The sequence below is a fragment of the Microtus pennsylvanicus genome, chromosome 11 (genome assembly GCF_037038515.1).
Source record: "Microtus pennsylvanicus isolate mMicPen1 chromosome 11, mMicPen1.hap1, whole genome shotgun sequence".
Taxonomy (NCBI): Eukaryota; Metazoa; Chordata; class Mammalia; order Rodentia; family Cricetidae; genus Microtus; species Microtus pennsylvanicus.
In genome coordinates this window covers 16,944,346-16,956,650 of record NC_134589.1, presented here as the reverse complement: position 1 = coordinate 16,956,650, position 12,305 = coordinate 16,944,346, and the positions used below count along the sequence as shown (strand labels likewise).

At 39.9% G+C, this 12,305-nt stretch overlaps 1 protein-coding gene across 1 annotated transcript in view; it reads left to right on the top strand.

Annotated features, from left to right (window-relative positions):
• Efcab3 (EF-hand calcium binding domain 3) overlaps positions 1–12,305 on the top strand; it is a 370,379-nt gene that overhangs the window by 176,778 nt on the left and 181,296 nt on the right. Inside the window, 8 exon segments of the mRNA XM_075941765.1 lie at positions 4,088–4,141; positions 5,148–5,252; positions 5,959–6,012; positions 6,590–6,694; positions 8,566–8,619; positions 9,346–9,450; positions 10,393–10,446; positions 11,439–11,543. Of these exon segments, the coding sequence (XP_075797880.1) occupies positions 4,088–4,141; positions 5,148–5,252; positions 5,959–6,012; positions 6,590–6,694; positions 8,566–8,619; positions 9,346–9,450; positions 10,393–10,446; positions 11,439–11,543 (636 nt within the window).

The window sequence follows — 12,305 nt, the reverse complement described above, 5'->3', positions numbered from 1 at the left end:
AAGACATCGGAGGAACATAAAAAGGCATTCTATTCTTTCATTAAAACCCAAAGTCATCAGTCCCATTTCAAAGTAGATAAGGTACACCTGAGAGTAAAGCTAGGTTTGCTATCCTCCCCCACCCCAAAAAAATGGGGGGTGGATGCTAAGGAACAACAGCTATTCAGAAAGTAAAGCACAAGACTCAAAGGAAATCATGACCTCAATAAAGAACAGTTCTCAGCCAGTCCCTTTGGTGTTTTATCCCATCACGTGTGAGCTTTGTGGTCCGCATCTCAGTTTATGCCCAGCCTCTGACTTGTACCACTGTATGCCTGCCAGACCTCACCTCTCGAGTGAGCCTTTAGAAACTCAGTCTCAGCATTTCCAAGTGGAAACTCATTTGCTTGCCTCTCAAGCTATCTTCTTCTGAGTTGGTAACCACTCGCCTCTTACTCATCCAGACTTAACTACACTGTCATCCTCTTTGCCTCCTTTTCCTTACTCCCACAGTTGACTTAAAGGCACATGTGTGTTTCCTTAGGTTTCCCTGCGTTCTGCTCCTCTGCTAATACTGACCATGCTTCAAGACTGTCACCTCCAGTTGATGCCCTCATAACAGCAATATAACTGTTTTCTCCATGTGGTCTTTAAAAATGCTTTGTGCTTTTTCTTGGCTTATTATTCTTTTAACTTTATTTTATGTGTATGGGTTGATTTGCCTGCATGTATGTTTGTGCATTATATATGTCCCTGGTGCTCACAGAGTCCAGAAGAGGGCATTGGATCTCTTGGAGCTAGAATTATAGACAGTTAGGAGCTATTATATGGGTGCTGGGAGTTAGTTCTCTGGAAGAACAGTCTGTACTCCTAACTACTGAACCATCACTCCTGCCTCATTTCTAAAGATTTACTTAAGTTTTAAATTATGTGTATCTGTGAGTGTGTAAGTACACACATGTGAGTGTAGTGGCCGCAGAGTCCAGAAGAAAGCATCAGATACTCTGGCACTGGAATGGCAGGTGGTTGTGAGCCACCCAACCTGAACGTGGGTTCTCTGCCACAGCCATATGTAATCTAAGCCACTAAGCTGCCTCTCCATCGCCACTGCTGCCTTCCCCTCCCTCTGCCTCGCCTCCCCCTCCCTCTGCGGTACATTGTCCACTGTGCTACTGGAATGATTGAGCTGAAATTCTGACCTAATTCAGATAGTTAGCACATTGTTTTTCAGAGAACGTGCCTATACATGGCCATCTAGGGTTTTCAGGATCATGCTTTGTTTGCCCTTTAGACAAGAATCATATCCTTCCACGGTCTTAATTACACATATATGCAAGGATTTTTTATCTCTTTTCTTTAATTTTGCTTATGGGATTTATTTAAAATTTCACTCAAAGTTTTTCTGTACCGTTGAGGCATCCATATCAGCCTACAGGTCTATAGTATCCAGCAGACTTTTCCATGAAGCAGGAAAATTCAAAGAGAGTTCAGTCGCTTTTTTCTGTGTCCTGCAGAATGTCTTGCCAACTCTTTCATAAAGCAGGAACCCCAAAGGGTCATCTCACTTTTAGGCAAGTTCAGCAGTCATTTCTGCAGGTCATGCATGTCCAGTGAAACAGTCCAGACAAGAGCAGTTTCTTGCCCAAATGACTAAGGAGCCTCTTCGATGTCCATCTTCCTCTCGAAGTAGCTTGGTGCTGCCAGGAGCAGATGTGTCTCACTGTCATGAAAAGTCCTAAGTTATTAAAACATTTAAATGCCATATTCTGAAGGTCTCTGAAAGACTTGAAGAATACCTATCTAACTGAAATATATCTCTATACATCTAGAAAATCTAACTAACATGACTACATGCTTGATATTAAAGACTCTCCATTAACCTATATTTCTTAATTATACATTACATTTTTAAATGAGCTACATAATCCCAATACCTTAATCAAGATCAGAAATACATATAACAAAATTGACCTTAAATTTGTATCAATAAAGCAAGAGCCATGCCAATGCAAATTATTCATCTCTATATCATATCCCCCTTTAAATGCAAAATAACATTTATAAACAATATTTGGGAATATGGGAGCAGATTTTTTTTCTCTCCAAACTGCTTCTTGCTGTAGGGGGCACTGTTAATCAGGTCTTTCATGGTGTATCCTGGTGCTAAGTTCATCTCAGTCAGCAGTTGAGCGAAGTAATTTTTCGAGGGTGTTCACGGCAACCTTTCAAGAGGCCTTGGTCCTTGAAACCATATTTAGGAGGGTATTATATTTATGGTCTTCCTGTAACTGGATGGCAGAAATAAAGACATTCCAAAGAGATACCCATGATTCTCAATCTGACTATCAATCTATTGAAACAATGGATGCCAAATAAATGGGAATTTCTCTCATGCTGGGAGAAGGAAAAGGCACCAGCCAGAAGGGAAACTTGTCTCCCTGAGAGAGATCTTACATGGTTCTAACAACTTGTCCGGTCACCTTATAGGATGAGACTGTAGCCCAGACAAGGATAGATCCGGGATTCCCAGGGTCACACCTTTACTGGGACTACTCAGATGTGCACAGCATTAGCCTTATTTATTACCTTATTATTACCCTGATCCCTCTTCAGTGAAGGACTTATGGTCCTGGATTTCTTTGTCTCTCCTCCCAGCATGACCACGTTGAATACATCCTCTTTTCTGATCCCCCCTATTAATTCAGTTCTTTTAATGAGCTTGTTGAGGATAGGTGGCTAGCCCTGCGTTGGGACAGATAGCACAGAGGTTTTTTTGTATTGGTTGTGGGAGCTTGGGGGAGCCCCTGGCTATGCAGATGATGTAAGGGTCTACTAGCTACCTCTGGTCCTGGTATGGGAACTGATATGGCCTGGCCATTCAGATAATGCAGACCACCAGGCTGTTAATCACCTCCAGCTCCCAGTCTTCTGGCTAGAAAAACATGTCATACGTCCTTTTCTTTGAAAGGACAATCCTGCATGCTTTCCTTTCCCGATTTCCCTGGAATCTGTAGGTGCAAAGGCCTTCACGCTCCTGACACAAAGGTGTTATCATTTTCTCTAATTATACAATGGCGTATAGACTTTGTGGCTGTACCACAATTGAACAGGATCACAGGATAACCACAGTCAATAATGGTTTCTCTACAGCCTGTGAAGTCAGATAAATCTTAACAACCCACAACCCCACTATCTAGGACTTAGAGCTTTACAGGCCATGTGGCCTCTGTCCTAAGTTCCCCGCCCTGATATTACAGCACAAAAGCTGGCATAGATAATGATCAAGCAGATGACCATGCTTGTGTCCCAGTCCATATGGACATCACAACTTCAGCAATTTTCATGAGACACAAATGTTTTCTTTGGGGGTTTTCCAACTAGTTAAAAATGAAAAGGCAATTCTGAGATTATTAGGGAGAAAAATAAAAGGTTCTAGACTGGATGTGGTCCCTGGAACGTAGTTTGTCAAGTTCTGAACTGGAGTAAAGAGCACAAATTTCTGTTAGAGAATCATTCATAACCAAGACTTGTGTGTTGAAGTGTGATGCAGGGGACAATTGCAGGATGCAGACTTTATATCACAGGGAATTTATGTCCTATTTTTTCATCTGTTTATTTTAAGAATATTTTAATTGTGTGAATTAATGGAATATAGCATAATACTATATTTTTAATATATACATGTTCTTATTATTATTTCGTGTTTAGATCCATCTATTTCTTTTCCCAGGAAATTAATAAAATATATTCTAGGTTTTTGTGAGTCATAGTCCTCCTGCGGTTCCTTACTTCTGTCTGAGTGAGGACACCTGCCGTCTAATCTCCAGCTGCCCCTTCACTCTCTACCATCAGGTCCTCTAGAAGTCACTCTTCTTAGACTCCTGTTGGCTTTTCTAAAAAAAAAAATCACAAAACAAAACAAGAACACACATTTGAGGATAAGGGTAAAGGAGTGGGCTGTGGAACGTTTCTTTCTGCTTCTGATTAATTTCATTTAGCATGATGTCCTTCCAGTCCATCCATTTGGTTGACCTGAAGAAACACCATTTTTTTATGCTTAAATAACACTCCATTATGCTGAATCATCCTATTTTTTTGACCTTTACAGCTCATGGGCAGGTTGAACTTACTGAGTTGATGGATAAAGTGAAAACCCTCACAGGTAATAAATTAATATAAATCAAATTATAAATTATATTTAGTTTGTCTTACCACTTTATCTTTTGTATGTTAAATTTTTTATCTGATTTATCTAATGTCCTGGAAATATGTTTTTTATGTCTTTGGTTTTGTAATAAAATTCTAGTTTTGTGTTTTAGTAGAAAGTTATTTGATATTTATATATGATATGAAAATATTCCAATATGGAGGAAAAAGAAAATTCTAGATTAAATCATTGAATGATAGAGTAAAGCTCTGAATCAGATGTATGTAGGTGATTTTATTATTTAAAAATGTTCAGAAACCTGGCATGACTTACTTGGATAATAAAGTTCCAATTCATTAGGAAATTGTAAGCCTCTTTTTCCTGTGCCTGAGTAGTCTACACAATGTTAAGCTGTGTTGTCTTACTTTTATTAATATGAAGTAAAGCATTTCACTAACATTGAGCAAAAATATTTATTCACAAATCCAATTGTGTGTGTAACTTAGTGTGTGTGAGAGTGTGTATGTGTGAGACAGTGTGTGTGAGTGTGTGTATATGAGAGAGTGTGTGTGTGAAAGAGTGTGTAAGAGTGTGTGTGAGAGAGAGAATGTGTAAGAAAGTGTATGAAAGAGAGAATGCTGTGAGAGAGAGTTTGTGTGAGAGGATGAATGTGTATGGGAGAAAGTGTGAGAGAGAGTGTGTGAGTGTGTGTGTGAGAGAGTGTGTGTGTGAGAGAGAGAGTGTGTGTGTGTGAGTATGAGAGAGAGAGATGTATGTGCAAGAGAGTGTGAGAGAAAGAGTGTGTGTGAAAGAGTGAGAAAGAATGTGTGAGAGAGAGAGGATGTGTGTGAAAGAGTGTGTGTGTGAGGGAGAGAGGTGTGTGTGAGAGTGTTGTGTGTGTGTGTTACACGCTATCCTCACTTCTTATCAAGCAGCAAAATTACTATGGAATAGGGTGAGATGAGATAGGTTTATGTGTGTTTTAGAGTAGGATGTATTTAAATTATTTCGTGTTTTGAAGGAGGAGAGATTGATGTCAACGATGTGAGAAATACTCTGAAAAACATGGGGATCAACCTGGAGGAAAAAGAAATGTCGAAGCTGCTAAAACATCTTCCAGTCAACAGTGAGAGTTTCAGAGTTCTTTCAAAGAACTTAGTGCTAACAAAGAGTTCAGGGTAGACATGGATTCATAGTAAGACCCTGTCTGAGAAAAGGAAGGAAGAAGGAGGGAAGGAAGGGAGAGAGAACTTAGTATTATGCTTGTGTGTATGTGTGTGAGAGAGGGGGGATGAGGCGATTGTCCAGCTTGTTTTTTAGGCTTATGTAGCGGGCAGTGAGCCACACACATCTTCCGGTTTCCTCCTCAGTGCTTTTTTCTTTCATGGGTTCTGTGTTCAGATTCACTCAGTAAACACTTCACCAACTGAGCCATCTCTATAGTCCCTGGTGGTGGCAAGCTTTAAAATTACCTTTATTTGATTGTGGAAGAAAGAACATACATCTTGAGATTCTTTGCCCAGAATTGTGCTGCCACCGTGAGTGAAAGACTAAACATTGGGTTGTGATTGAGACACAGGTTGGGACATAATAGAGACATAGGCTAATGACGAGGCTGTAAAGAAGAAAGCAGTCAAGTTAGCTAGAGTGAACTACACTCCCCATGAGGAGGAAGACGTACTGAAAACCGCCTCTGCACCTTGATCTTACCACTTTCCATTGACCTCATGTGTGCACATAACCATATAAGTCTTTTTCAAATTATAGCTTTTATATCTTACCTCAGAGAGTTTTCCTGTATGTCTGTGACCTCACACAAGCGTTTCTTACAGAAGATGGGAAGGTCTATCAAAATCGGCTGATGGACAGTCTGAAGTCTCTTAAAGGTGAGAGAGAGCCCTGATGACATGCAGGTAGAGCTGAAGTCTCGGTTTCTTTATCACCACAGTGTGGGCGCTGTGATTGCTACACTCAGACTTCCCTTGTGGGTTACTATTTGTTCTCTTAGCTTCTCTTGTTCTTAGAAAGAAACCCATGCCCTGGGAGGTGAGGTACTGAGGGAAAACAAACCAAGCAAACCGACCTCACTGACATGTTAAAAAAGGAAGGAATAAAAACTGATTTGTGAGGGGCATCTGGACAGTAGTAGAAACAATCTGAAACTCGGAAAACGAAAAACAAACTGCACTGGCGAAAATGAAGCAAACCCGCAAGGCTCGTCCCGCCTCTGCTGAACTGACGGTGCAATTGAGCTGCCGAGCCCTTTCCAGCTGTGCACTGGGTAAACTGGCGCTTGAGGCCGGGTTCGTGTGGAAAGGTTTCTCTCCTTAGCCCATTGTGGATTCCTTTGTTATTGTTACTATTATTGAGCTATGGTTTTTTTTCTGTCTGCTGAAAATGATAACAATGCACAAAATTTGGTAATTTTGAAACTTTTGTTCATCTGCCTGTGTCTTTCACAAGGAGGGACTGTTAATGCCGATAAACTGGATTCTTTTCTGGAAAGCATGGGCATGAAACTCAAAGGAAAGGAACTTGACGACCTGATTCATAATCTGCAGCGGAATGGTAAGCCTTTAACCTTACTAGGATGTTGTTTAAACACAGCCAGCCTCACACTCATCAGCTCACCCTTCTTATATGGCATGGCGGCAGTGCTCTCCCTGTGTAGTTAGACAGGGAGAAATCTGTAAGATTACTGTGTGTGTGCGTGTGTGTGTGTCTTATGCCTGTGCACCATGTGTGGACTATGCCCACCCTGGAAACTATATAGAGAACTGATCAAAAAGGAAACTGTAGGAACAGAGAACAGTTAGAAGACACTACAATATCCAGAAGAGCGATGAACTTAGACAGGGAAACAGTGTGAGAGCTTGTAATTGTAGCAGAAAAACCACAATTCTGAAGACAGAGCCTATGATAATAACTCAAGGATTGAATATCAGCCTGGTTCTCTACATAGCATCTGGAGTTATCCTGTTAATATACAGATCACATCACGAAACTCCTGGGCTCAAAACACCTTTCCAGGTTTTCTAGTTTCTCTCAAGGTTAAAGCCAGAGTCTTTACAATGACTTAGGAGGCTTACATGACGTATTTAGTCTCCTGAAATCTTCCGCTGGTTTCCCATGCTTAGCCTGTTCTAGAAACACTCATCCTCAGACATACGAGCCAATCACGCCGCCTTCTCAAGCTTTTTCACTGACTGAAACATCCACCCCTCAGACATCTACCTGGTCCAGTCCCTCCTCTTTAAGTCTTTGCAATGTCACCTCCGTAATGTCTCTTTAAACTTCAGCAGTGGCACTTGGCAGCATTCTCTGTGACATGTCTCAGATTTACTGTCATTTTCCACCACCTAATACCCCCCATGATCTTCCTTTCCATGTGTTACTATGTATCTGTTGTTTAAGGAACAATGCCAGTTATAAAGGAAGTACTCAATAACTGTTGCCTTTAACTGAATTTAGTAAGCCTCTACAGTATGCATAGTTGATTGCTATGTAATATAATTAAGCCTAATACTCTAAAATATTCTATAATGTCAACATTTACTATCAAATAGCAAGTCAAATTAAAATGAAATGGTAATAATTACTTGTAGATTGGACAGTCTCCCTAATCCAGTAGAACCACCCGCATGTGATAGGAACCAGTTTTTTTTTTTTTGCTTCATTCATATATTAAAGAGAAAGGTATACTCTAAAGTTTCCAAGCAAGAAAGTTAATTCCAAAGAAGACCCAAAATTCAAATTTCTGTACCCAGAGTAACTTAAAAGATACAAAATGCAGAGTAACATTATTGTTACAGGAATTTTAACATGTAGGGCCATGTGTTCCTTTCAACCTTGAAATTCTTTCTTTGTCTTTTTTCTTTTCTTTTAAAACAACCTTTTTTATTTTACATACCAATCCCAGTTCCCTCTCCTGTCCCTCCTCCTTCTCCCATTACTTTTCCTCCACCCATCCCCCATCTGTTCCTCAGAGAAGGTGAGGCCTCTCAGGAGAGTCTACAAAGTCTGTCACAGCACTTGAGACAGGACCAAAGCTCTCCTCCATGTATCTAGGCTGAGCAAGGTGTCCCTCCATAGGGAATGGGCTCCAAAAAGCCAATTCATGCATTCAGGATAAATACTGGATCCATGGCCAGTGGCCCCACAAACTGCTTATGCCGCACAACTGTCACCCACATTTAGAGGCACTAGTTGGGTCAGATGGAGGTTCTCCAGCTGTCTGTCCAGAGTCGGTGAGCTCCCCCTAGCTCAGGTCAGCTGTTTCTGTGGGTTTCCCCATCAAGGTCTTGACCCCTTTGCTCACATTATCGTCCCTCTTTACGACTGTGACAATTCTAGAGCAAGTCTTAGAACTAGCGTCCCTTTGGTATCTTATATCAAACTTTTGATCTATGCTGATGACTTAACTTTCTTTTATTTTGTAGTTGATGGGAATTTCAATCTCAGAAAGGTAATGGATGAAGTAAAAACCATTTCTGGTGAGTAAGCACGTGGCATGAACTTGCCATCCTTGAGCTTAGCACTGTCTCTTACACTTCCTAGTTGCCCAGACACTGACTTTGAAGATGTGTGGGGTTTTGTTGTTACTGATATTGCATGTACTACAGCTGAGTATTATATAATTCAGGTTTTTAAAGTGGATCAATGGGTTGTATATTCATAGCACGTTGTTTTACTACGTAGTTTGCTCTCTAAAAATACCAATTGCTGTAAAGCACTTTTATTCAAAATCATCAGTAAATATATAAAATCATTGCCCTTATTACTGCAACCACTTAATCACATAAAGCAGATTAAAAAGCACCTGGTGAGAATGTGAATGTTTAAATCACTTATCTGAGTTGTTCTGATCACTAGCCAGTTATACAGACAGAGTGAAGTATGTCTTGACTTTAGGCTAAGAGAACTTCTTCAATAAGTTAGATAATTTTAACGATTCCTCCATTCATTCTCTCTTCCTCCTCTTTTGTCTTTCTCGTTCTTCCTCCTCCTCTTCTTCTTTCTCTTCTTCCTCTTCCCCATTCTTCTCCTCTTTCCTCTTTCTTCTCCTTTTCTTCTCTCTCCTTTTCCCTTTCCAGGAAAAGAGATAATTTCATTCTTCTCTTGCTTAGTCTCAAATTGTGACTCTTTAGCCAGGCATAAGGATTGCAGATCATTAAGTGGGTCTTTAAATTCTCAAGTAATCATATTCTCATTTTTTAAAGGAAAAAAGGTTGATGGAAGCAATCTTCAAGATTATCTCAGAAACCTGGGGATTGAGCTAACAGATGCAGAATGCTCAGAGCTCAAGAAAACCCTGCCTACTGACGGTAAGTCCGTTACCTCTTCAACCTTATGAAAGCGCTAGTTTTATGGCTATTTATGAGCACTTGTAAGAAATTTCTAGGCCATTCCCACTAGTAATTCTAGAACTCTATTGACTAGTTAATTAGATTCTAGGTTATCCCAAACCCATGTAGCTATTAATTAAATTTTACCCCTTAGGTCATTAAAACCTTCAATCATAAGAAACTGCTATAACTTAGCATTTACTACAAATTGTGAAGCTAAGTTAGGGTCAGAGAGAGAGAAATGAGGAGAGTGAAGAGTTAGAACAAGGGCAAGGAAGGATAAGTTAGGTGCAAATAAAAGGGTAGCAATGATAGAGAGTCCCAAGTCTGAGTCCATAGGTTCAAATCCTGGCTCCACTACCTGTCACTGTGTTGTCTTGGACTCTACATCCCGAGTCCCACATCTTCAAAATGGGAGTGAGAATTGAACGAAATAAAGCACCTTGAAAAGTGATTGGTACATAGTTAAACAGGGCTAAATGTGGCAAACTGTGATGGGATGCTGGGATGATGGCCATGGTGATGGTGGTGGAGGCAGCAACGGTGACCATGCCTGAGAGCCGTCCTAGTACACAGTGACTTAAGTGACAAAGAAATTTGTCACTTTGTCAAGGTTTGCCATTCCAACTTGCATTTTAGACTAAACATAAAAAGCAGATTCTAGAGTCATAGAACATGTCACCCGCATGACTGTCACTCTGACACGATTCTAGAGTCATAGAACATGTAATCCTCATGACTGTGGTTCTGACATGATTCTAGAGTCATAGAACATGTAAACCTCATGACTGTGGTTCTGACGTGATTCTAGAGTCATAGAACATGTAATTCTCATGACTGTGGTTCTGACATGATTCTAGAGTCATAGAACATGTTATCTGCATGAATGTGGTTCTATCATGAATTTACCTTTTCTCGTAGCTGCTGGGAAGTTATATCAGAATAATGTGCTGGATGCTGTAAAATCTCTTAAAGGTAACAATTTAAATATTAAATTCCAGTGTCTGTATTTATAAGTATTAGACATTTACTAATTACCTATGCTTTTTTACAAATTGGTTTTATTAGGAAATATCTGTAGCACAAATACTAAAAAGCTAGAGACAGATATTGGGGTTCAAGCTGAAGATCAGAAAAGCAAAACAGCCAAGCCACTAGAGAGATCTTACCTCTACCAAGGCTCAGACAAACAAAGGGGAGATCCGGCAATGCTCTGCTCCAACCTCAGACTCCACACTCCACTGAGTTCCTGTCTCTTCCCCCTTATATTCCTCTCTCCACCAACCATATTGCTCCTTTCTCCACCTTCCTAGTGCTGGGATTAAAGGCGTGTGATCCCAAGTGCTGGGATCCTCTTTGTGTGAGCTCTGTTTCTCTTTCAGACAGATTGAATCAAGTGTAGCAGCCCAAGGTGGCCTTGAGCTAGCAGAGATCCATCTGCCTCTGTCTCCCAAATCGTGGGATTAAAGGTGTGTGTTATCATTCCCTGGCCTGAATGGATGATTAGTATGGCTGCTTTGCTCTCTGATCTTCAGGCAAGCTTTATTTATTAAAACACAAGTAATATACCACTATAAATATCCTTATTTCTATTTCTTCTTATAGCCTTGAGTTGTCCCAAAGTTTATCAGAAGGAAAAAAGCAATTTTAAAAATATTTTTATATAGCAAAGAGTTATTTATAACTTTATGTCAAATAGTCTAAACTTTCAAGGCCAAAAAATGGCCTCTACTACTTCTAAAGCCAAGATAAGTTGCTTCTTGTGGCCTCTTTCTTCCATTCAACATTTGATAAAACAAGTTCCATTCATAAGTCCTCTCCTAACTTTCTGGCGTTGGCATAATTTATTGTACCGTTGTTTTTCCATCACACCTCTTAGGCAATAACATCTATTAAATAAGATGAGGGTACAATGATACCTTGAGTGCACTGAAGCCATTTAACTGTCTCCTTTTTCTGTTTGTAAGGAGGGATGGTTGATCTCAGGGACCTGGACAAAGCTCTCAGAAACATGGGAATTGAACTCACAGAGAAAGAAAGTAAAAATCTAAGAGATAACCTTCCAGTCAAAGGTGAGCAAGAAATTATAACATCTCAGTGTTTTGAAAGGTCAAAAGATTATCTCCAGATATCTGTACTATATGCCAAAACTAGATGGGCCCAAAACTATGAAATTTCAGCAAGACCAAGAAAGAATTCATTGTATTTCATTGTGTTGAGATATGATACCTCTATCCCCGTGTCTTTGGGGTTTTTATCGTGAAGGGAAGTTGGGTTTTCCCAAAGGCCTTTTCTGCTTCTTTTGAGTGATCATGTGACTTGTGTCCTTGTATTCAGCTCAATGATGTATTACATTTATTACCTTGTATATATTGAATGGTGTCTTCATCTGGAATGAAGGCAGACTGACCATAATGAGTGATATTTTTCTGTGTTCTTAAATGAGGTTTATAAGTATTTTTACTGAAAATACGTGGATTTCTGTTCAACATGGAGATTGGCCTGCCATTCATTCTCTTTATTGATTTTGGCATTGGTGCAGTGCTGGCTTCTAAACACATTTGGAAAGTAGTCTTTCCTTTTCTATTTGATTCTGCTGGCTACAGATTTGTCCATTTTATTGGGTTTTTGGAATAATCCTCTTTTTTTCTCAACTCTATTGTTCTATTATTTATTCTATTTCTCTCCATCTGAGCTTTGGCCTTATTTTGATACAGTTCACTTCCCAAGGCTTGTGAAGGGCTGGGTCTGAGCTATTTGGGCACATGAAAGAGAATTAGCAAATTAGAATTTTTGTGTAATGTTTTATTCTTTTGGCTTTTTGGGGGGCCCAC